This window comes from Aythya ferina (genome assembly GCF_964211825.1).
Source record: "Aythya ferina genome assembly, chromosome: 2".
NCBI lineage: Eukaryota > Metazoa > Chordata > Aves > Anseriformes > Anatidae > Aythya > Aythya ferina.
In genome coordinates, this window is record NC_140297.1 from 147,741,859 (window position 1) to 147,767,519 (window position 25,661).

A 25,661-nucleotide genomic window follows, 5' to 3' on the forward strand; every position below is an offset into this window, starting at 1 on the left:
TAGCTCATGTTTTGATAGTGTGCCACAGAAAGACCACATGGCAATTCTGAAAGGCTTCTTCAGTTCAGGGAAATAGAGAGAAAGCTTTACTGAATTAACAAAAGACTTAAGTATCTAACTCAGTAGCACTATGGTATGCTCTGGTACCCAGCTGCCAACTCTTAAATTCTAGAGAATTTTAGAGAAAACAGATTAGGAACATAAATCTTCTTAATCTCAAAGATGAATAAACACTTCATTCCAAAGCCAAGGTGAAGAGCTACGTGCTGAATTGCCGTTTCCTTGTTTTTATCCCTGTCCTACCTACAAGGGCATTCAGTCTTAATGAGAAATCATTTTTAGAAAGAGCCAGGAATTTACATCTCCTCCCCAAAAATCAAGTGATGTGGAAAGAATGCATTGTCATAAGTAAGAGAATAAAACAGCAAACCAATTTAAATGCAAACTCTTACTGTTTGATTTTGTCAGGTGTGTCATGTAGACCATCATAGTCATAGTCAAAGACTGGTCCACTTATAACATTGACTCCGTTCCGTTCAGTGGCATATCTCTTCACCAAAACCCTTTGGAAATAGTTCCATACCTCTGTGGGGGGAACAAAAAACATAAACACACCTCTAACATTTGGATAAGCCAAAACATGCCAAGATTATAAACATATATATATATTTAAGATAAAAATCCGTTGGATGTCATCACAGAGTGGTAGGGGAAATCAAAGACTAAGCTTTACAGATTTACTGCAGCTTCATTCAGTTTTGGTCAATAAACCCTATTCAGACGTCTTTGTTCTCTGTTGATTTTTTTCCCCAGCTAGTGATAAAGGAAATGCACAGTACCATTCTAAGGCTGGCATTGCCCTAGACACTGCACAGAGAGCTTGCTGTTCCTTCACCAGTGGTAGAAACAGCTATTCACACACTTTTGATGTCCCTTTTGTCCAAACATTTCCTTTGTCTTTTTTTTTTTTTTTTAAAAAAAAAAGTTCTGAAAAGGAAATAGGACTGTGATTAAAAGCAAAAACCAAACAGTTTAAATGACAGGGAAATAAAAAGGTCGTGTTATTTCTGTTAAATTCTTCTTGGATACAAAAAGTCTAACTTCAAATCAGGTGCAGGCTAGGATGACCACATTATGGCATGGCATCTCATTAAAGCAGAGGCTTGCCTAGCAGGGAATTTTAACCACAACTTTTGGGAAGAGCACAACACTTTCTCCGACCGCAACCTTCTCAACCTTAACAAGGTAAGATGTTTACAGAGATAGAACACACACTGGGATCTCCAGTTACATCACTGTTTTCCTTCTTTTTTTTTTTTCTTTTTTTTTTTTTTCCTTTTATTTTAACACTAACAGAAGTGTGTGCAAACAAAGCATCTCAAACTTGTATAAGGTTAACCTTTGCCTTGCCAGTCCAGCCTTTTAAGTCCATGGTTCCCCAGAACTGACAGCAGCATCAGCCTCAGGAAAATCCAGCATGCTTTGGCCTGAGACTCTTCAGTGCCACACGAGCTCCCTGCTCAGGCTGGCGCAGAGGCACCCACAAGCAATGGTCCTCAGGAACCTCAGCTGCAGTAGCCACTTGGCTGTCCCACTCCTCCAGCTGCTCGCTCCTCCACTGCCTCAGCCTGAACCATCAAAATAGCCCCAAAGGAATGCTTTTTCTCTGAGTTTTCCAGCTGAATCAGTTCCCTGGTTGGTTTCCCATTGCAGCCACATAGACAACAATGCCAGTGGAATGGGGGGACAGCCCAAGGGCATGACCCTGTGGCTCCAGCAAAGTGGGAACTGCTCAAGCCAGACTCGTTACAGAAAAGATTGATCCAGTATTATTGCCTGAGTTGGGGGGGTGAACACTGAATTTTAAAAAAATAAATAAATAAAATCAGAGGAGGGGGCTTCTACAGCCAGTACCACCACCAAAACCAGCACAGAATAAAACTGCCAGCCCATATTGCCTCTGTTGTGAAAAGGCTCTGTATAAAGAATGGTCTGAGCTCTCTGCCCTGCAACCTGCACACAGGTATTATTAGTTCATAATTCCCAGGAAATTATATAAGTTACCACATTTGTTCTCAGGGGATCCTTCACCTGCTTGTGGAGGCCACTAGATAAAATGAGCTGCTGATGGTAGGTTGTTCTCCTGTGATTAGTATCTCACATAATTTGCTTAGACTAACATTAACATAAAAAGTATTTTTATGAAGTGATTTGAGAGTGGGAAATCCCCAATAATTTTGCACTCTGTAATCAGTTAAGTGCCTTTGCTCAGATTTCCAGCAAACATTACCACTTGTTCCTACTCAGAGGTTTTTCAGTTAAAAGTACTCTTCTTTGGTTAAAAATAAAAAGCCTCCCATAGGCTTTGATGTTTATCCAAACCTCTCTGGCCTAAAATCTGCATTGGAAATCTCACAAGAACAGGCTCTTGAGATTCTTCCAAGGCTTCCCAATTCCTGCCAAGCCAAAAATGCCACCAGAATAGCCTGATGGTTTTCTACCTCTTGGCAACACTAGAGAGAAAAGAGATGTGCAGACAAAAGGAACGTTAATACTGTATCCTTGCAGGGCTGAAAATTTCAGCTGGTTTTAAATCATTCCTCATTTTCCATAAATTGGTTTCCTCTTCCTTTTTCTTTAAAGGTAGTAAACACTCTTGGTCTACCTTTAAGGGTAGGGATGGTAAAACCAAAAGTGATCCAGATGCCACTTGTCCCTTAACTACAACATGCTAAGTGTACACTCCCAGACTACCCCAACTGAGAAGTGAAAACATGTTGTCTGAGTATTCTGCATTAACTGGGGCTACAAGTAAGAAAAACTGAACGGTTTTGTACAAAACGAGTTACTTAGGCACTTCAGCAAAATTGCTGAACTACAGAACTGACAATGTCTGTACTATTATCTCAGCCCAGCACCAAGGAAAATAAAGCTTTCTTAAACCTTAAGGAATTTCTCGTGGTAGATTGTCTGCCTACACCTAGAACTATACAGCTTCTCCCGTGTATTATCTACTGGCTACAGGTAATTGGATTTATGTCTTAAACTTCTCCCATCAAATCATTCCATAGTGCAACAGACATTTTAAAAAATGTTACAAGCTTGGGAAAAAAGAAGTAAAACTGTGGAAATTGCACTTACTTTTGAAGGCAGGATACATTGGAATGATATTTGTTATTAGAAAAGCATCATATTTTGCTTCTGCAGAGGAACTTAACTCTGAAAACAGAAAAATACTAATGAGATGAAATGTCAGAATTCAAAGAATATAAAAACATTTTCAAAAGTGGTTTCAGAGAGTAATCAAAAGGAATGCTGTCACTGAAACAGAAGTCAGAGTGGCTCTGTGTGCTTTCACTATGGGGAAGGCAGAGCAATGAAATTCACAACTGCGAGACAGTAAGGTTGCATCCCATGAACATTTCCTAAATCCAAAAGCCTGTTTATCTGAGACTGAACAAATGTAACTGCACCAGGAGATTTCAGGACACTCTTTCACACAGCTTTTCTACTACCACTGTTTCTGTGGGATGGTAGATTTTAATTATTTATTTTACCGTATGCAGAAATCTAATATGGATAAATTAAATATATTTATCCTTCTGTTGTTTGAAGTCAAAATTACAAACTAACTAGATTCTCAGCTCATATAAGCCAGTATATGTCCACTGACATTAAAGGGCCAACTTTTGAAGACTGTAGTATTCTAGCCTGTGCTCCTACTCTGTAATTGTTCCTTCACGTTTATTTTTATTAAACAAAGTAGAACATTTCATTGTTTTTGTGCATGAAGCAGAGCACCAGTTTGGAGTATCTCTCCAGTCTCATGAAGGTGAGAGGACACAGCTGTGATGGCAACTTGTGGCACTGAGCCCTTGGTCCTGAAGTCATGCAGCAAGAATAATATATCCATAATATAATATATCCATCCCATGTTGGTGCAAAAGCAGGTAGTCTGAGGAAAAGGCATCATGGAGGAAGGAATCAACTCGGGAAGGAAGGAAAGCAGAACACTCCTACCTACATTCTTTCCCAACGATCTCAAATAAAATAAAATAAAATAAAATAAAATAAAATAAAATAAAATAAAATAAAATAAAATAAAATAAAATAAAATAAAATAAAATAAAATAAAATAAAATAAAATAAAATAAAATAAAATAAAATAAAATAAAAGCTAGTCCCTTCACATTTGGGGGTGTTTTATTCATACCTAAGGTTTTCTCTAACAAAACAGAAAATTACAAAATCTCTAGGTTTTTAAAAAATAAAGAGAAGAGAAGAGAAGAGAAGAGAAGAGAAGAGAAGAGAAGAGAAGAGAAGAGAAGAGAAGAGAAGAGAAGAGAAGAGAAGAGAAGAGAAGAGAAGAGAAGAGAAGAGAAGAGAAGAGAAGAGAAGAGAAGAGAAGAGAAGAGAAGAGAAGAGAAGAGAAGAGAAAGAAAAGAGAAAAGAAAAGAAAAGAAAAGAAAAGAAAAGAAAAGAAAAGAAAAGAAAAGAAAAGAAAAGAAAAGAAAAGAAAAGAAAAGAAAAGAAAAGAAAAGAAAAGAAAAGAAAAGAAAAGAAAAGAAAAGAAAAGAAAAGAAAAGAAAAGAAAAGAAAAGAAAAGGAGTGATATATAGAAGTGACATTTGAATCCTTTAAATTCTGTAGACTTGCTATTTGAACTTACGAGGAGGGAAGAGGAAGCCGTAGGAGAGCTGTTTGTCACCTCTGTAGGCCAGGCAGCTCTGGCTGTTTCCTGGAGAAATGCGAAGGTCGGGCCTCACACAGTTGGCCAGGTGCTCCGGGACACCAGATACCTCTGCCTGCATTGAAAATCGCATGCAGAAGTGACAAGAAAAGTAACTCCAGCACTTATAGCTAAAATAAAATGATGTATTATAGTCTGCAGATGAGATTGAAGGCATTGTGTGGAGAACAATGATGCACCCTGGATGTAAAACCAAGTCTTGTTCCTCTACCAGGCAGAAATCACTATGGGAAGTAATCCAAATGAAGTAGCTGATTAAAATAAATCAGGAAAACAAATCCCCATTGAGAAAAAGAAAAAATAGAAAGAAAATGAAATCACAAAAAAAAATATTAAAACATTCTGCTTTAAAACTATTTTCTCTTACAGGAAGATAGAAAAGGAATGAGGAGATAGAAAGAAAAGGAAAAGGAACATTATTTTCAGTGGTATTTGGAATAATTTCTAGTGGGAAAATCTACTTGAGAAAGGATTATTTTACAGTTTCAAGAATACAGATAACAAACAGACTTCCAAAGAGTATTTTAAGCATGTTTCAAGACTGAAGAGAGCACTGACCTGTTTGGAAATAGTGTAGGATGTCCAGAGAGGCATCAGGAACGTTTCACTGTAGCCACTTTCAAAGTCATGGTGGTGCAAGATATTGTACTTTGTGCGGTACAGCACCGCTGGACGCCCGTACAGAAGATGTTTCTCTATAGATCAGAAGAATTTACATTTAAATTTATCTATCAAAACCATGAAGATAGAATTCTATAATGGTTTTGGCTGAAAGGGACCTTAAAGCCCATTCAGTTCCAAATCCCTGCCATGGGCAGGGACACCTCCCACCAGACCAGGTTGCCCAAAGCCCCATCCAGCCTGGCCTTGAGCACCTCCAGGGATGGGGCATCCACAGCTTCTCTGGGCAACCTGTGCCAGTGCCTCACCACTCTCAGAGTAAAGAAGAAGAGGAAAAAAAGGAGGTTGAGGACCACAACAGTTGGCTTTCCAACACATGCTGATTTTACAACAGTTCTCAGCAGGATACTGACCCTGAAAAACTGCTAAGAAAATTCTGTGACAGAGAGAGCAGTTGTTCTTCAACAGTTTTGGTTGGGATCCCCCTTCCAGGCTCAAAACCCAATTTGTTTACAAGTCTTTTCTGCACTTGAAAACTTGTTGAGAACACAGCATGGAAAAAAAGATGCTTCTCCAAACACAGGACACTCCACAAGGATGTTTATGCCCACATCGCAATCACACGAGGCAAAAAGCACTTTGTTTCTCTAAACTGGCCCCTATGCTATCACCCTCTGCCTCTCTTTTCCTGACTTTCTGTCCTCCCTGTGTTTTTTGTAAAACACAAAGTCCCTGACAAAAGGAAGACAAAGGTGTCCACTCACTAAGAGTATATTTTTTCCACTTGACTAATACAGATGATATTCTGAAGAAGAGCGTGCTATTTTCTAATATCAAAGAACAATAAACAAAACCCCAAAACTTTCCTAACTCTGGCTACAGAAAGACACCTCCAACTCTGCAAGATTTTCTTTTCTTCTGTTGTGGTGCTATGTTGTGGTTAAATGTCACTAGATACCTCTGATAAGTTTTGCTTACAAAAAGACAAAAACATCATTAAACAAGATAAAAGAAAAATAAATTTCCTGGCTAATCTTGCACTGTGCTGCATGATTCATTGATTTTGATAACCATTTGGCAAACATGTTTGGCTTGCTTTTGGAAATCAAAACATAAAAACAAGGTAAACAGCCTAACCACTGTTCATGGATAGGCATTTAACCTGAAAGAAAAGGGCATGTTTCATTAGTCTTTGAGTCCAAATAGAGGATATTTTTATAGGACAAAAAAAAAAGAGAAGTAGGAAAAGCCTTGTCTAAGGACAAAGATGATTAACTTCCTTTATTCAAGAGAACCTGGAAGGAATCTCTTCCTGCTGCATGTGCATAACAACAGCTTGGTTCCCAATGCAAAAGGGAATTACCAACTAAACACAGGAAGGTCCATGAACATGTGCTAAAGCCTGTCATAAAATATAACATAATAACTTGCACGAAATAGAACTGTTTGTTGCTTACATAAAAGGAACCTAATTCTACTTAACAGACAACTTATAAACAAGCAAACAAGCAACTGAAATTTACTTATATGCTTAATTCTTAAAAGTACTATTTTTATAATATAAAGTGAAGGAACATCTGAACCTAAAGCAAAATAGAGATGCTGAGATATCTAGGAATACAACAGCATTTTTTTTTCTGATGCCAGAAATAGCTAGAGTGGGGAGTAACTCATTGCTAATTGGAAAAATCAGTTTAACAAGATGAAAGCTGGAAAAAGACAATTTACTCACACAAAAGAAATAATTTAACCTTTAGAAACTAAAAGGCTGCACTGCCTGTTCACACAAGTAAAACTGAATAAGTAGCTTTTTAAGTAGCTTTTTTAATAGATTATTATTTTTTTTAATATTCTTATTCATCTGACAAGCCCGATTTGAAGTACCTCAATCTAAAGTTCGGTATAAACTCAAGTCTAAACTCAATGTTTCAGAATTCGCTCAGTTGGACAACAAGAAATATAAACTGTTTTGATAAGGGAAATGCTGTGAATTGTTATTGCTATATTTTAACTTGGATCACAGCCCTGACATGGCTGAGCGTGCAGATGAATGAACTTCAGTGCTGGCATACGGCATCAAGAGCACAGGAGCCAGTGTCCAGAAGAGCAGGGGATGCTTTCTCCACGGAGAAACCTGAACACTGGTGGGGGACAAAACTGCACAGAGCATCCCTGAACCAGCAGAGCATTTGTGCACTGGTTTGCCAGTATTTCAGTGGGTAACCTGCTCCCTAACAACCAAGCATTACAGACCCAGTCAGGCATTGTCAGAGCAGCTGCACCAAAGACCTGGTGAAACCTAAGCCTGATGAATACTGGTAAACCACAGTGTGCAGATTTGGTCTATGCTTTTTACCCCATCTATTGCTTGTGGTTGAATGGAGCATTGCCTCATGCTCCCTCTCCTTTCTTCATTTCTCTGCTTCAACAGCAGACATTAACCCTCCTAATGGTGATGGAAAAGAAGAACTAAAATTCATCTCTCTTTGAGGAATTCTTTAGTTCTGGGTACAGGAAAAGATAGCATATACTTCATGTGATCTTAATTTGGTTCATGTCTGTATGCTCTTCTGACAGTTATTTGAAAAGTTAGTTTACTAAACATTAACTAAAACAAAACAGGGGTTTGTCTGGTATCAGTGATGAAAACTAGATTGCAAAAGAAAACAAAAATAGCTTTTATTAACTGAGGCACCAGGCTCTTACCTTCAGTTCCCTTGACATGAAAGCGCTTATTGAGTTCATCCAACTTGTTCTTCTCAAGAGAAAAAAGGAAAAAGATTAGGTCACTGGAGCATTCTGACATCTTGTTTTACTAGGCATCTAGCAAAACAAAACTAGAGCTATAAAACACAGACAACTTTCTTGTTTCCTGTTTTCCAAGAAGTAATAATTGTTCCAAAAGGGCACAGAAGGTTTCACAGGAAGGATCTGGGGAATTTTTGCAGCCTGAACTCTCTTGAAACAGCTGTAATGCCTATAAACTTTACTAGACATTTATGGCTAATAGTGGGAGTATCAGCAGATCCTAAACACCTACCTTATCATCACATGTACATCCTATATCAAAATCTGATGCAGAAGGTAGAGCTACAGGGTAAAGTGGTTTAGCAACTTCATCTGGCACAGTGGGTTTGTAAACATTGGCTCTCAGCAGGTGATTCAAACTTCCATGGGTGCCATTATTAGGAGCAGGCTTTAATCCAAGTAGATCTAGGAAAACACCCACAGCAAATTAATGATGGTTAGATTGCAACCATGTATTCAGCAGTATCTCTACTTAGCTAAGACATTTATTCGCAATACTGTTTACATCCATAATGTGCTCATGAATGCTTTTAATGTAATAAAAATGCTAATCTTTTGTCTAAATCATAAAATTGTAAATCCTGCCTGAAAAGTATGGTAGCCTTTACGACAAGAAGGTTAATTTGCATGAAGACACTGGAAAACATTTTTATTATAACTACTCCTGCAGTTTCCAAAACAAGCCTACAGTCAATGTGGTGACGTTACATCAACCACCTGGAACACTGCTAGTAGTCACCTGCTTTATAGATAAGGAACAACTACCTTTTTGTTATTTCATGTTTAGGGAAAAAATAATAATTATGCCTTCAGCTAGGAAATCTTACTCCCTTGAAAAGCCATTAAAGGAAAGATTATACTGAATATCTGTATACAGCATCAAATTCTACTTCATGGCTACAGTAAGAGTTTACGAAACAATCATACCAGGAGGTATCACAAAAAGCTAAGTGATCCTCCTTGAGCTGCTCCCTGAGACATGCAGGTGCAGATGCCTCCTTCCTAGACTGATGAAGTGTGGACACCACACACAGTAGTGGTACATATTTGATCTCTGACAAGCTGCATGCAACAAAAGTGTATTAATACCCTTTATCGACCAGCTCCTAGAGCAGAGTAAACCAGGGCTCCTGAGAAATGCCTTCAGCCCTCCAGGCCAAAAGAGAAGCATTTGGGAAGGGACTCTGGGAGGGAATAAGGGCACGAGCTCACAGGTTCCTAAATAAGCCCTCTTGGGTAAAGCAGCATGTTTCTCTTATAACTGCTCAAGCAGGTAGCTTACCACACATGACATTGTAAAGTTCAATGTTTTCAAAAGGAGGTACTTTGGTCTTGTATTTGAATGTAGGTCCATAACCAATGAAGACAGTCTTTAAAAAGAGAGAGAGAAAGTAGAAAAAAAGCATTAAAGGTAGGGTTTTTTTTCAGTGAATATTTACATTTTTTGAAAAACTCAGATATCTTCTGCCTTAACAACCCTCCCGTAAAGGTTACTGCATTGCTCTTACCTGCATGCTGTTTATCTTATTGTCATAGCCATGGTCTCCATGGAAGAAACATTTTCCTGTTGGTTTCTTGTAAACATCCACAGCTTTCCTAAATTGAAAAAGTATTAGCAATTTTCTCAAAGGTGGAGGTACGGTGGCTGACCAGACAATGTACTTTGGGGACAGGAGGAATAAGGTTTCAAGGCATTGCTCATCTTTCCTGTATTGCAGTCCTGGGCACTGCAGAGTCATCTGACAACCCCATGGATTCTCCCACTGCTCCCACTATACAAGGATGTAAACCTAAGAGCCAAATCTTATTCACTGATAAGTAAATAGCTGATAAGGTTATTATTGTTGCAAAGATTTCTCATATCACACTATCTCCTACAAATGATACTCCCCCAATTTGCAAAAAGCCAGTAGAGAACTTTTGAGACATGACAATGCTGCAATCATCATACAAAAACTGTAACCGTGCACCTTCAACCCAATAGAAAATTTTGGAGGGAAAAGAAGGGAAAGATTGTAATGAGGAAAAATGTGTAGCAAAATAAGTGTTGTATCATAGGAATGGTAATTATCAGCTTGTTGCTGAGTCCTATTTTACAAAATATGTGGAAAAAAATAAGTATTGTAGTATAGGAATGATAATTATCAGCTTGTTCCCAAATACTTTTTTGCGTTTTATGAAGGCCATGTATATACAATTCGTGCAGCAGACCAGATTATCCTACAAGTTAATTTCTTCATCAGTACTGAAAAGATGCTCTGCCAAAGTTTGATTTTGGCCTTGGAAATTACTAGAATTATAGCAATCAGATCAATAACAACCATTTTTCTGCCTGTGAATATACAATGAATTACATTTACATTAACAAATGGATTACTGGTGAACATGATTTCAGAACACCTAATGAATAAATATACAAAAGAATAAGTCTGAGGTGATTAGTAAGAATAAATGCAAATCAGCCTGGACCCTCCACTTCCATTCCACCAGTTCCAGTAAAATTCTTAAAACTAAGAAATGTTATGGGCCTAAAACACAGGCTACTTCTTTGAAATGTACATGAACCCTAGCCACAGAAACTGTACAAGGCAAACGGCCAACTAGCTAGTGGAGTTATGCAAGAAAGCAATTGGGATTTCTCATTCACTGCTTCAGCAGAGTGATCCTTGCATAATTCACAGGAAGATAAGCACAGATGTCAAAAGCCACTTACAACACACCGTATGTTTGCCTGGCAGCTATACAGGCAAAGAAAGCTACCATAATTTAAAGCTCACAACAGAATACCATAAGCCAAAATCTGTGTCATCTTCCAAGAACCACTGAGTCAGCTTCACACATTAAGGCCCAGCCATTCCTATACTGTAATACACATGTCAAAGGATGAAAGCAAGAAAAATAATACATATTAACACAGAAAGGGGTGTGCAATTTGTAAACAAAGCCTATTCCTCTTCTGTTCACTCCATACATGTAAGTGCCAACTTGTTTTTTTCTTAGTTTTAACTAAGAATACTGAAAATTGCCTATGATTTGCCTATAACTGAAAATTCAGCGATGTATCATAAAGACCAAGCCAAAATAGGGCTTGCTCTAAGCTAAAGCATCCTGGTTTGCTGTGGATTTGTTTCACAACACAATATGATACAGGCATTTCAGCACCAGTCCTGTAATACCTTTCCATGTGTTCCCAAGCTTTCATCCACTCTGCCAATGTCTTTATTTTCTTTCCAGTTACCCAGTTCATCCACTTGACCCTTTGCTCCCTGACCTCCCCTGGTCTCATAATGCCTTCCCCTTCCTCCCATACTCCCCACTTCCTGGTTTTAATAAGTTTTCACCTTACAAAAATAAAACAAAACAAAACAAAACAAAACAACAACAACAAAAAAACACTATTAGCTCTTATATGTGAGCTAATTGGTCAAAAAACACACTGTTGTTTGGATAAACTAATCTGGGTTTCTCTCTTTGCTAAAAGTACATATTTTCCCAAACTTTAACACAATTTTATGTTCTGCAACCCTACACCTAATATGTCTGAACCTCACCAGGAGTTCAAAACTCCTCATGTTCCCAGGTGGCAGGAGCAGGATGCTGACAGACAGAGCAGTCCCAGGTGTCTTGCTTCCTCAGAAAGAAAGGCTGAAAAATCAGGCTGAAAGCAAAGTCTACCTTGCCACATGCCACTTGCGATCCACCAGTAAATGGACATCCTCAATTCGTCGGTTGTAAGCATAGTGCAAGCGTTTAGGAAGGTGATGTTTCAAGTATGGCTTAAAGTGCTGGTCTGGCTTTCTGCACTGAAAAAGAAATGGTTACAGACAACACTGCTGTCAGTTAGCTCAGAGGCACACGAAACCTTGAACTACAGAAACCAAGCTGTTAAGCACATTATTGATGATGTCTTGAAAACAATGTGTACATCTAGAGTACACAGCCCAGCCCTTTCTGTGCGATATTTACATAAGACCATGGCACAGGGGGTCATTCAAAGATTCTGGAAAACTTCATTTTCATGACAGTCTTTTTGAAAGCATCATGCAAAACAAAACATCATGCTTACTTAACTCGTAGATGAAGAATTTTATTCTAATTGGACCAAAGATTAAATTTTAGAAGAAAGATGAATGCTGAAAATACATCTAGTCTGCAGATATATTTAAAGCAGCCTGGTTAGTAAATTTGATTTATCTATTTTTTTTAAATCAGCTTTAATTTTAAATACTTTTTTTTTCCATTAAAAGCAGGGTTATGGTTGAAGGCTATCAAATGAACTTTTTCAGCATCTTCAAAGTGCTAGTAAAATATTTACCCTAAAAGATTACTTTCCATTTCTGAAGGAACGAATAAATAGACTCAATTCAGGGAGTCAAGATGGTCAGGGAGATTCTGGCTCTGCACTGCCCAAAAAGGTTATAAAAGCGACTTCAGCAGCAAACAGTGGAATTTATGACAAACATTAATCTGTACTCATGAAGGGCACCATTTAAAACTCTTTATTCATGTTAATGGTTGGTTTTCCTGCCTGAAGAGTGAGGAGGTAATGCTGAATAATGCCTCAAATTAAGATATGAAGTGAGCAGTGCTAAATACTTACTGTAAGGTTGGCAACGATCACTTTAGGGTCATCTGTTAAGCAAAAACAAACAAACAAAAAAAAGAAAACAAATATATAAAACCAAGTAATTTGAAGAAGAAATCACAAGGTACGAACGTATTTTTACAGAACAGTTTCTCATGAATGTTTGTTGATCTTTACTAAAAAAGTGCACTTTATACATAGGATGGGATATCCTGAATAGGAACTAAGTTTAACCTGTTCTCCTTTACTTAATGGTATTTTGGTTTCTCAGGTAATGTTGCTCACTGCTTTATGTTTTGCTGAAACATAAAGCATGAATTCAGCTCATTGCTGAAGATTTATTCTATTTTCTGAAAACATCATTTCAAGTCTTATGATTACTTTACTTTAAAATACAAAGTCATCTTCAAAGACTTTCCCTGAAAGATTTTGAAAGCACAACTGAATGCAACAACATGCTTCCTTAAAAACAAGATATCTATGTTGTAGATTTTGTCTCTTAGCATTTCACACAGTTCATAGTCTACTACAGAGTAAATGAAAGCCACAGTAAAATATACAGGATACATCTCTGGACTGTGAAAATGCAGAAAGCTCCAAACTAGCCCAAATTAACTGTTTTCTTCCAGAGTAACAAAAACTCATTTTTTCAGTCCTCAGAGAAAAAAACAGGCAAGGTGAGTATCTTAGTAAGAGAAAAATCTTTTGCTTAGTTCTTATTGTTTTGGTTGCTGAAGGCATGATGTTGCTGAGTTTGAAATGAGCTCTGCTGAATCCTAAAATACAAGTTACACACTTATCCATTGCAGAGGTGTATCTGCAGGTTCTTCCATATTGTGGAAGAACAATGGAAAAAAGAATAAAAAAGATAGTGATTTGCTGATTAACGGGGTAAACCTCAGATCTAAAATTAAAAAAAAATACCCTTCTTTCTTCTATGTTCAAACAGTTTATATAATTCAGCTAGGAAGTTGTGGAAAGAAGCCAAAAGAGGAAAATGGTTTTGCAGGAAAACCTAAGCATGCACTGGAGGTCACTCAGTCTAGCTGATCTTGTTGAAACATATGGCCATTCATCCTTCAAAGAAAGCTAATTTTGCCCAGCAATTTGGGAATTCAAGGATTGAAAGATCTTCCAAAAAATCTTCTTAGAGGAACTGAAATATAAGATTTTAGCACACTGAAGAGAAGGAATTTAGTCTTTATGCTAGTCTAGTAAGTTGTATCAATATGCACACTATTTTCATCAGATCTTTATACACTCATCCCCTATTCTTAGAGCATAAATACACAGAAAAAATAGTTTCTAGTAAAATAAATAAATCACTAGCTTAAAGTTTTACCACATTCTTATGATTTCTGCTACCATTCTAGAAATCTTTCATCTTCAAAGACCAATTATTTTGTGAAATCTGTCTTCAGCCCAGGTATATCTTAATTGCTATGAGGGCCACTTGGTTATCCCACCTATCTAATCTTCCCCTCTACCAAAAGTTACCACCCTTGTAGCATACTTTGCAACAACATAGGCAATTATGTTTAGTTTATGAATTTCGCTATTTGATCGATAGTTAAACTGCTGGCAAAGCCAAGATTGCCCCAATACACTGAACCAGAGTGATCGTGAGAGAGCCCTGCCCTGGCACTGCTGCCCTGGAGGTGGTGGTCCTCAGAAGAGCCACACTGGGCAGCTGGATCAGCATTGCCTTAAATCACAGAGCTAAGCTTCACTCCTGTCTGAGTCCTGAACACTCTCATTGAAGATCATCTAATTTCAAACATCAAGGCAGGGTTTGTTTCTAACAGCATGGTACAAAAAAACAGACAGTTTTACCATTGCCATAGGATCCAAATGCATGCTCTACAGTTCCCCTTATATCCTTCAACATCCCCAGTCTGTTGCTATTTAGTAACTTGCTCTGTTCTTCATCTGTGAACAGCTCCCTCTCCTTCAGTAGCATGAAGAAGCTACTAAATTCAAAATTAACAATTCACTTTTTTCCATTAGCTCAGAAAAAGTATCAGACACTCTTCTTATATCCAATCCATGTGGTACTAAGCTCCCTCCAGTCCCATTTTTATTGACAGAGAAGTGCATAAATAAACTTCTAAAGACATGTAGGCTGCTGTCTGAAACTGGCTTCAAGATGTCCACTTCTTGCCAAAATAAGTGATTTCTAACCCAGAACATTTCAGCCATCCACTTGACACAGCTCTAACACTGTGGGATGTGTCCTCAGTGAGCTTCCCTTTGAATGTCCTGCCAACACACGGCAAATTTACAACCTTTGGAAAACATCATCCCAATGAAGGGATGGAGTCTAGTTCTTGGGACATAAAAAGTACAATTAAAGTAACTTACACTTTAGGTTATTGCTAGACCTAGGGCGAATTCGCCCTAAAGATCCTGGCAGCAAAATGATATCTTCCACGTTGGTCAGATAGTTGCTTAAAAATTCAGTTCTTTCACAAGTAGTGTCTTCCATCCCTGCAGAAGGAAAATGCAAATTTAATCCAGCTTGAAAATAAACATGTTTGCCAAAACAGCACAGAAAGAAACACCAAACAGACTGTGTATTCTTTTCTTTTGGGTGACAAATCTTATTCTTGTTCCTTCCAGTCATCTAATTCCAACATCAGACACTGGTAGGAGCCAAACTAGGGGTGCTTTTAGCACTTGCTTACACAAGAGAAATACCAGACTCAACATTGTAGTAACAGGCACCACATACAGCATGTGTGCACTGACACATCTCCAAACTAAGCTCATGGAAAAATCAAAGTCTGTTTCTGGTTTAGTGTACTACTTTGGGGCTGTTGATTTTTTTAAACAAAGGATTTTAAGAGAAGTTGCACACAAAAGGTATTGTCTGTTGGTGGTCTGTTCTAAGGCAGACACAGATAAACAATTCTCTCCTACAGTTGTTTGTGGTGGGGAGGAATGTGTTGCCAGCCACAGTCAGTTCTCAGCACAGAACCACCTCCCCTGGAAATTCCTTCTGCCCTTATCCTTCTCCCCCCCTACAGCCAGAAAGGAGGCATAGTCCCTTTTATTGCTAATTTAGATGTTCTTGTGAGACTTTCATAAACAAAGTCCTAAACAGAACAGTACTCCTTACAAAAGTATGATTGGTCTGTGACTTCTAGTAGCATCGCTGAAATGTTATGCAAAAACAGGTTTATCTCAAACATGGACACAATTTTCCTTAATAAAATGTTGTCTTTGCTAATATTTACTATTTTTTCTCATTACAAGGCTTCTTCCAATTTCCAAAGAATGAGACCTAACAATAATGTATCTGCTTTTTGGTGACTCTCCATCTGACCCTGACATATCTTTTGACTGTTTTTCCTCCTTCCATCATTATTTTGATGACATTTTCCATCCAAGCTGGACACAGCCCCTTACAGATATTACAGTCTTCTAGTAGGATAACTTGTCCCACTAATTGGCATGGAAATGTCTTGCTCTAAAGTTCTACTCCTCTCCTCATGTAAAAGAGAACAATGTTACCAAATTATTTTATTCTCTAAAAACTTGCAAAAAAAGAGTATTCTAGGCACAGTATGGCCTTCCAATTGCAAGGAGAGCTATGCTTGGATGTGATATTAGAAATGCCAGGTTTTTAAAAAATCTAGAGATATAAATACTCAGATCCCTGCTATGAAAGAGAATTGTCCTCCAATGATGAATAACAGGAGTGTAGTTGTCTGTCAACACTAATTGGCTGTGTTTTGGTACTTAAACTGCTAAAGGAAAAAAAAAAAAGCCCCAAAATATCTTAAACAGAACTTTCATTTAAACCCCTATAATACATACAGCTATATTGCTCAAGCACTTATATAATGAAACAGAACATTTTTTATTTTACCATGATCACCAACAAATATGACATTGACACATCGATGTAGTTTCAGCTGTTTCAGTCCATCCATTAACTGTCCTACTGTCTTGTCAATCTCTCTCAGGGGATTTACCATCATCTGTACAAATATGCAGAAATGAAAACAAAAGTGTTAATTGTCATTACAATGCTCCCCCCTTCTACTACAAGTAAAGATCCTTTGGCAAAACTCTGATGGGACAACATCCAGGTCAAGAGGCAAAGCCTTGGCTGAGCTGTTTCCCCTACAGTTATTGTACCATTTCCATTCCTATATCCACACCATGATTGCATCATGAGAAAGTGCTGCAGAGATGCTGTCACAAGACAGCAGAAGATCTTTATGGCTGATCCTACTGCTCCCATGGACATAGGTACCTTTAGTAAAACAATATAAAACGATTTTTCTAGATATTAGAAGAACATATGTCAGACTGGGGTTCAGTTTGTTTCTTAGAGATAAACAACTCCTTGTAAATAGCTATTTTATGTGAATGGTTTAGTCAGGATATGAACATGAAATGAAGTTTTCAACTTGGGATTCATATCCCAAATTACTTAATGTAATTCACTTCAAAAGACATCTGATACTAGGATGACGACATGCAAGTCACTTGAGTAGCGCATGGGGCTCCAAGAGAGCAATTTCCAGCTTCAAAGTCAACAGTTTCCAAAATCTCAAATGGCAGTTTTGGCAAAATTGTCAGCAGGCCTCAGAAGACACAGATACAGTACTGTGATTTCTTCATTTAAGCTACTTTTACATTAAAACAAGAAAAAAGAAAGAAAAAAAGTAAACACCAAGACACACTCACAGGACTGAGGTTTTAGCTTTAAGAAAATGAGACATTTTTACCATACACTACAGAGAAGGGAAATGTTTTAACATAAGATTTTAGGCAGAGGACTCAGACTTTGTTCCGCTTTTGAGATGAAAACACTTTTCATCACAGTGCACCAACTTCCTCCTCACTTGTCTGTTTGATTTAGTTGGTCCAAGTACGAAGAGCAAAACATCCTCCCAGTGAAAAACAGAATGCTAACAGATTTTGCATGAGGAACAAAAAAAAAAATTGGCAGATTTTTCAGAGAAGAAAAGATATGACCCAGAAAGAGATGGTTCAGAAATTCTCTCTCTGCCTGAATCATTAAGGGATTGATGTCAGATGAATCTGATAGTGTATAAGATGAGACAGAAAATGTCATCTCCCACATGGCACTATAAATACACAGAAAAGCAGCTCATGGGAGACAGAGTCATTGTGGGAAACAGGAGGAACAGTTACTATAAAATGTAAGACGTTCAAGCAAGGGTTATGATTTTGAAGTATTTTAATTTAGGAAAGTCTAGTTTTGCTAGAATGATGAAACATTTCAAGTCTAGGGAGAAAAATGAAAGAAAAAATGGCTACAAGAAAATTGCCTCTTTCAGCATTTTCTCACTCTCAACTAAGGAGAAATTCCTGGGATGCATCAAGAACAACATAGATAGCCAGTCAAGGGAAAGGATTGTCCTGCACAACTCTGCACTGGTGCGGCCTCACCTTGAGTACTGTGAGCAGTCTTGGGTACCACAGTATAAGAAAGATATTGAGCTGTTAGAAAGTGTCCAAAGGAAGGCAAAGATGGTAAAGGGTCTAGATGGGAATATGTATGAGGAGCGGTTGAAGTCACTTGGATTGTTCAGCCTAGAGAAAAGACAGGTGAGGCCTCATGGCGGCCCCCAGCTCCCTCACCGGTGGAATGGAGGGGCAGGCGCTGAGCTCTGCTTTCTGGGGACAGCAACAGGACCCGGGGGAATGGCATGGAGCTGGGACAGGGGAGGGTCAGGCTGTTCAAGAAGCCTTTGGACAATGCTCTTAGACACATGGTCTGTTTTTTTTTTTATTTTTATTTTTTTGGGTGGTCCTTTGGGGACCCAGGAGTTGGACTCGATGATCCTGTTGGGTCCCTTCCAACTCAGATATTCTATGATTCTTCAGTGGCTGGGAACTACATTCTTATGGGACTCTATTTGTACAACATCAATCCTATAAGGAAGCATAACTTTTACTCAGAACCAAAGCTAATTTAGGGAAACTGGAAATCCAGGTGAATTTTCCATCAATGTTTACTTTTGTCAGGAGGCTTGCAAAGATTTCAAGGATTCATGATTGATTTTGTTCATCTACCCTCTTTCCCAATTTCATCTCTAAGTCAGCAGAGATGTTTCTGAAACTATAAGAAAGTTGACATAAATGAAAAAATCTGTTCTTAAAAGAAAAAAAAAAAAACTTGCACAGAAAAACACACAAAAAAACCCTCTTCCCACTCTGCCATTTTTACTACCTTGACTGTGTTCAAAGCAGCTCAGAGAATGGCCCTCACCAGTATTTCTTCATCCCATTGCAGTCTCTCTTTGCTTTTTAAGTTCACTTATCTTTTATTACTCCATACGACACTCAACTTGTTCCTCAACTGATCTTTGCAACGTAAAGCTAGCAGTAGGTGGCATATCCAGGCAAGGATTTTTTGTGTTGGTGTGCTGTTCTTACAGCTCATGATTTTTCTCAGGGGCAACTTTCAGAGAGTTGTTGGTGAACAAACAAAACTCTTGCATATACCTATTCTCACCCAGTATGTTGATATCATGACTCTGGAAAGCTGTAGAAAAGTATTTTACATCTCAAGCTATATGAATATCTAAGATGTTCCTAGAATAAAGAGTTGGTATTATCGTGAAAGGTATGATGACAGGTATGATGGCAATTATCATGTAAAACTAGAATGCTTTTTTCTAAAATAATACTGATAAATTCAAAGTCAACTCATCAGGAAGATTTCTTTAGGGACAAAAAGTTTGTATGAACTTTTCATTTAGAGAAAAGGAAGAGATGGAGGGAAGGAGGAGAGCTGCTTATGCTCACATCAGCAGGAATGTTACAGGTTACCTATAATACTTTATGCCAGATGGCTATAACTTGGAAAGGTAAATTAATGAATAATAGAAATATCCACAGCAGTTATAAGTTCTCTCTGGTAAATCTGTGCTAAATGTTCTTGAAGCTGTGTGTCCTTGTCTGCCCCATCACACTTCCAGAATCTGTCTCAAACTAACTATTTTAATTTCAACCATGCAACATGTTAAAAATGGGTATTGAGAAGAGGCATTGTTTTTTAGGATACAGTGGAATGTGCCAAGGCTTTTGTTTGAAGCCTAAAGGAGGAATACCTAGGTTCTTTAAGTTTTAAAATTATTTAGTTAAAATTCAAAAATAATAATAATAATAAATTTACTGAAATGTTCTCTAACCCCAACCAGTGGGTTACTTAGTGCCAAGGTGGAGAAAGGCAGTATACTGAAGAATACCCTTTTTTGTCCTTTTTTTTTTTTTTTTTTTTTTTTTTTTTCCTAACGAAGTGATTCCTATTTGACTTTTGTCTTGGTAAAACAGACTTATGTACCACTTCTATTGCAATCTGGCATTCAGAAATCATGTAATCAAGAATCCCTTGCCCTCCAACATCACAAAGTGCCTTTAAAATAATTATTTCTGAAAGAACTTTTACAAGTTCTTTCCCTTTTATATTTTATGAGTCACATTTTCAGGATGTCTCCTCAGTCAGGTTGACTAGACAGAGTCTCAAATAATCACCAGGCTCTCAGGTGTTGGGAAGTTATGGAGGCTACCACATATTGCAGAATTTGTAATAGCTCACCAGGGACGACAACACTGGTAGCGTCTTCCCAGGGATTTATCTGACGCTGTCTCCAGCTGATGGCTGGATTTTAAAGAGTTTTTAAGATGACTTTCCCTAAAGCAAACAGTCTGAAACAAGAAAAACACAGCTCCCAGAAGACTTGGTCTGCTTTGGCTGCTCTCCTTTGTGTCCATCAGTACATTTATAGAAGTTTTGTCTGCAAAGTCCCAACCTCAAACATGGAGTGAATTCTTGAGTTGAAAAAAGTAAAGCTAGAGAAGTGCCTAAAAAGTAGCACATCCGTCATAAAATTTTGGAACACATGTAAACTTACTTTCTTCCGACGAGCTTCCGCAGAATATTGATCCACTCTATGTACCTTCATTCTTCTTTTCTTTGGAGCTGCAACTGGTCTTTCCTGTCTCCTCTTAGGAGGAAGCTTTCTCTTAGGTCTCTTAGGCGTAGTAAGAGGGGAGCCATAACTACTCTCCTGTACTGACAGGGAGAGATGTCTGGACTCAGAAAAAAAGCCTGTCTCGACTCACATCAGATAGTAAAGCTATCCCTGCAAGCTAATCCTGAAGCATAAATAGAGGCCTTTTCAAAATTTTGGGCATTTGAACAATTTAGTATCTGTCTCTCTTTAGGGAGGAATCTACCAAATTGTACTGAAAGCGCAACAGCAGTTACAAGAGCAAACAGCATAAAAGCAAATGAAATTGGTGTTTCAGGAAACAGGTAGGGCTTCGGGTCTTGAAAATATATAGATTTTTTTAATTGATCAACTGTTAATCCATTAATAATATCAAAATTTAAGTAAATTAAATGTAAGTAAAATTAATTGCATAAAATTTAGCAATTGCCTGGGGCAGAGGGCAGGTTGACATGCAACATCTCACTTCGTTGATGGTTCAGGTATGAATACTACTGCCTGTCCAGACCAAATGGCTTTCTGCAAGGTTTCCCACACGCACTTTTTGGCTGAATCAGTGACACTAGGTATCAGCAGGTGCTACCATTGTGTGCCAGGCCGTGCACACCACTGGAATCACCAGAGCCCCACTAGCCGGTGTTTGGAACTGCAGATCTGCAGGACAAAGCTACAAAGATGAGACTCAGCATGGAGCTTGCATCCTCCAAATCAGCTAGGCAGGGCATATTTATTAGTGGCAGAGCATCTGAGAGCTGCACTGCTACCTGCCTTATTAGCAACTTTGTGGGCAACTTGAGAATTTAATTTTCCTATCACCTTCAGTACAATATCTCATGTGGGAAATTGTTGATAAATGCATAAATAACCGGATAGACTTGCAGAAGGGGAAACCCTTTTAAGACATAACTGTAAAAACTTGCTATCCCATTAATCAACTCACTCATAATTTTAGACTGTACCACTCTCACTGACTTTACATGAGTCACAGGCACTTGGCACTGCTGAGGATTGCAGGCGAGGCAGTGACAGATGATGCCTACCCAGAGATATTTACTATGGTATGCTGTGTATAACAGAGCACGCTGAGTGGGCTTGAGATGAGTCGGTGATTTATGATGATATTTTACTTCTATGTGTTTAGGCAGCTTCTCACAGTTGTTCAGTTACAGAGCAACGTAAACAGGGAAGGGAAAGAAGGGGATGTTACCATCTGCCATGCTGTTTCATTGCTTCCAAGGCAAGCAGCTGGAAAGGAGATTCTAGTCCAGTCTCATTCGTCTCTCTCCAGAAACGCATTTTAATAAAGCAGCACCAGAGTTTTCTGTTTTTAAAACGCTTCAAGCTTTGTGCAGTCCTGATGAGAGGAGCGGCAGGAAAAGGAAGGATTCTCGTTTTACTGTCTCTGAATCGGCTCAGACAGAGCTTCACAATGCCAGAAACACGCGAGCGCAGGAAACCCAGGTCTGAACACTGAAAATGGCCGTCTCAAGACAGCATGTTAGAGGAGCAGCAGGAACGGCTTAGCAATGCCAGATTTCAATCTGTTTTAGAGCTCTTACTGTAGTATATTTCTAGTGTGTTTTATTTTCAAAAAAAAAAGTTAGCTAGGAGAAAAAAAAAAAAATAAGCCAAGTTCTTATTAACCAGCCAAATCTTAGTCTTGCTTGAAAAGAGTCAGAACGGAGTTATGGAGGAGGGAAACAAATCCCTCCCCACTTACAGAGGGGAACTGTAACATCACAAGGGGAACTAGCCAGCCAAAGCTCTGCTTCTTGACCCGGATGGACCAACCTAACAGAGATCAACTGCAAAAGCACAGAGGGAAAGAAAAAAATTGCAGAAGTAAATCAAGAGCAAGCATATATTTGATAACTCCCATAACTACTCTTGGAAATACAGTGGAACCCACTATTGTACTTCTTAAAAGTTCACTCGTGTCCCACAATAAATAAATAAATAAATAAATAAATGAATGAATGAATGAATGAAATAACACCACCCTAACTAGACAACCAATTCCATTTACAATGAAATTCATAATGTTAGAGGACATGCAAAAGTAGCATAGTGGACACTGGTCATAATCTGTATTCCATTAATATCAAGAACGCTGGCAATTTGCCCATAAAGCTTATAGCAATTCCCTTTAATCCCAGCTTTTAACTCTGTACATAGGCTCTTGTGCACGTCCTGTGGAGCTTTAAGTGCCATCAGCTGGAGTCTGGAAGCTGAAGATTATCGGCCATGGATGCCATTAGACCTTTAAGATTACACATTTCAAATACATTTAGAACATTATTTGGTATGAGAGGCTGTAGTAAACACCCACTTTACTCTAATGGACATTTGTAGGATTTGGAGGATTCCAAGGTGTAAAACTATTCCTCAATCTACTAAATGCAGCAAGAAATGCTCATCATGAAATATTCACTCTTCAAAACAAGAAGTAAAAAACCTTAAACATAGCAGATAATTGTTACAAGCTTCTTTTCAAACATTATTGTTTGACTGATCTGCCTTTGCAAGAAGAAAAATGAAGTGGTCAGGACTACTCCAACTGCCTAACGGCTGCCAGCTGTACAGAAAAAAAAAAAAGAAAAAAGAAAAAAAAAAAAAAAAAAAAACCACGAGGAGGTCATGCTCTCAGAATCTCTTTGAGGACTCCTTCCTATCTGATTTATGCAAATTCTGTAGCTTCTAAAAAATTGAAAACAAAGTGTCAAGAGCAACAATATAAAATACTTCCTAGTTTCTCTATCCTGAAACCAGGCACTTCACAAATCTCAGCATCTGCATACTTACACAGCTGTATTCACTTACTTAAATTTCCACTCACAAAGTTATGGCAACTGTTTGAACTGCAAGCCCATACATGCTCATCTGCTAAATAGTCTGTTCTCAATTTGCTAAAAATCAGTTTCATGCTCTTCTTATGTTTAACACAAATGACATAAATAAATTTATTTGTAAAACTTTCACAAGCTATTAATTCACACTTATTAAGAACCTAAGCTATGCCTTGAATTAGATGACAGCCTTCAGATAGCGATCCAAAAGAACCCCCAAACAATAAAAGTCTTTGTGGGTTTTTGCTTTTATAATGATTTTTCATGAAACTAGATTACTCGGCATCAAGTGTTAACCTAGTTTGTTAAACGCTAGAACTTAAAGAACAAATTCAATGTCATCCTCTTCATATCCTCCTTAAAGTCCATGGGAAGAGCCCCACAACTCTGTTCAGAAGAAGTGGCTGTCTACAGATAAACAAAACTGCAGTTGTCAGTCATAAGTCACATAAACTTGTAATACTTCAAAAAGAGGAACTATAAAGCATCATTGAGTGATGTATCCTGGAACTGCATCTGACCAGACAGCTCCCAATGCCCATATCTTGCTCGACCCAGTCACACATCTCTCCTGTTCTGAGCCATATGATGACATGAAAACATATCAATGCCTGTCAATTTAGCAGGAGTGTTGGTAGATTTTAACTACCAGATATCCTGAAAAAGGATTTCTTCTTCCTGCCCAGAACACTGTTTCAATGCTGGTTTGGAATATTTCCTCACAGCCACTGCTCTGGGACCATGGCGCAAAATGCTCCAGCAGGATGCTACCCACAGCAAATCCATAATCACTGTAAACTTGTTTAAACAGCCCACATAACTCAAGCATATTAAAAAGGCTTACTACAGCTTCTCTTTACTCTCTTCTCCAGTAGAGGAAGCTATCAGATGCACAGCAAACAAGTAAGAAACTGCTGGGTACGTGGCTGCTCAGGGAGATCAGTTTTACTTTCCAAAGGGTAGGTAACTGATACACTCCTCAGTTTTCAAAGGTTTGCAAACATTTGTTTACCCTTTAAAAAGCACATATGAAATCTCCTGAAGCCTTGTGACTGTGATCTACAGGCATATGTTTTCACTGAGACTAGGGGAGCTTTGCCAGATGGTCAGCCCCCAGCCACCTGAAGCAATAAGATATTCTGAGTGCAGAACTTACTTTTCCTCCCCACAAATCCCAGACAACTGCATCGCCTGAGTTCTTGTAGCCTGGACCATGTTGGCAGGGATGCCATACTCATTAATCCTAGTCAGCTACCCAAAGCCCAAACAAGGGGTTAAACTACTGTAGTGTTTTACACATCATTTTTCATTAGAATACCTGACGGTGCTTCAAAACTTTTTCCAAACTCAACAGTCCAGCCCTGAGGGAACGCTATTGGCAAAACTTTCTGAACCCCTCTAGGGTCCATATGAAACTGGAAATAGCAGCTTTTTACAGCTCATGACAGACTGGAATTATTACTTTGGCTACTGCAGGCTGTCAGCTTTAGAGAAACTTCTCTGTTCTCTGCATTTTTCCTCAATATTTTCTGCATTATAGTTTTATTACTTTTAAGAAGGATAAATTGTAGGAGGAGCATTAAATTCTGCTGTTGAACCCAATTCTATGCTCATCTTTGCCATAGAGATCTTTCCACGCGCATTTTCGTATCACACAGAGATACAGACTACTGAAAGGCATGTGCTGTTCCTTCTCAGAACTGAACCTCACAGGGTAAGTCCTTAAACAATAACTTTGCTTTCTCTGGCAGAGGGGATGCATACTGCAGAAATGAGTGAAAAAACTTGCTAAAAATATTACTCCTGAGCAGCGGCAATTATTCCAAAAATGCGTTCAAGACGTGTGCTTTTTCTACAAAAGAAAATCTGTACTAACCTCCGAGTTGAAAGGACCATATCTGTGGCCAGCAGCATCTGGTTGCTCAGAGTAGAAAGCATAAACATAAGGCCTGAAAGAAAGAAAGGCCTTGTTCAGGACAGCTTTCCTTCAACAACAAAAAGCCCCAGACCTGCCAGGTCAACTCAAATCAAGCCGACCTTGCAAGGAGAGTTGG

General features: G+C 38.4%; 1 protein-coding gene across 10 annotated transcripts in view; it reads right to left on the reverse strand.

Moving 5' to 3' along the window:
- Positions 1-25,661, reverse strand: part of ENPP2 (ectonucleotide pyrophosphatase/phosphodiesterase 2) — a 72,185-nt gene that overhangs the window by 5,946 nt on the left and 40,578 nt on the right. For 4 of the 10 annotated variants that reach the window (XM_084511281.1, XM_084511284.1, XM_084511285.1 and 1 more), the window contains exons 11-24: positions 25,484-25,556; positions 20,663-20,818; positions 16,636-16,747; positions 15,126-15,251; positions 12,780-12,811; positions 11,855-11,982; positions 9,688-9,775; positions 9,462-9,549; positions 8,412-8,584; positions 8,078-8,129; positions 5,309-5,445; positions 4,670-4,805; positions 3,142-3,219; positions 453-585 (exon numbers count right to left, since the gene is read on the reverse strand). In XM_084511281.1, coding sequence (XP_084367407.1) covers positions 453-585; positions 3,142-3,219; positions 4,670-4,805; positions 5,309-5,445; positions 8,078-8,129; positions 8,412-8,584; positions 9,462-9,549; positions 9,688-9,775; positions 11,855-11,982; positions 12,780-12,811; positions 15,126-15,251; positions 16,636-16,747; positions 20,663-20,818; positions 25,484-25,556 — 1,512 coding nt within the window. The remainder of the gene's footprint in view (positions 1-452; positions 586-3,141; positions 3,220-4,669; positions 4,806-5,308; positions 5,446-8,077; positions 8,130-8,411; positions 8,585-9,461; positions 9,550-9,687; positions 9,776-11,854; positions 11,983-12,779; positions 12,812-15,125; positions 15,252-16,635; positions 16,748-20,662; positions 20,819-25,483; positions 25,557-25,661) is intronic. The other 6 variants (XM_084511287.1, XM_084511289.1, XM_084511282.1 and 3 more) reach the window with 3 other exon arrangements.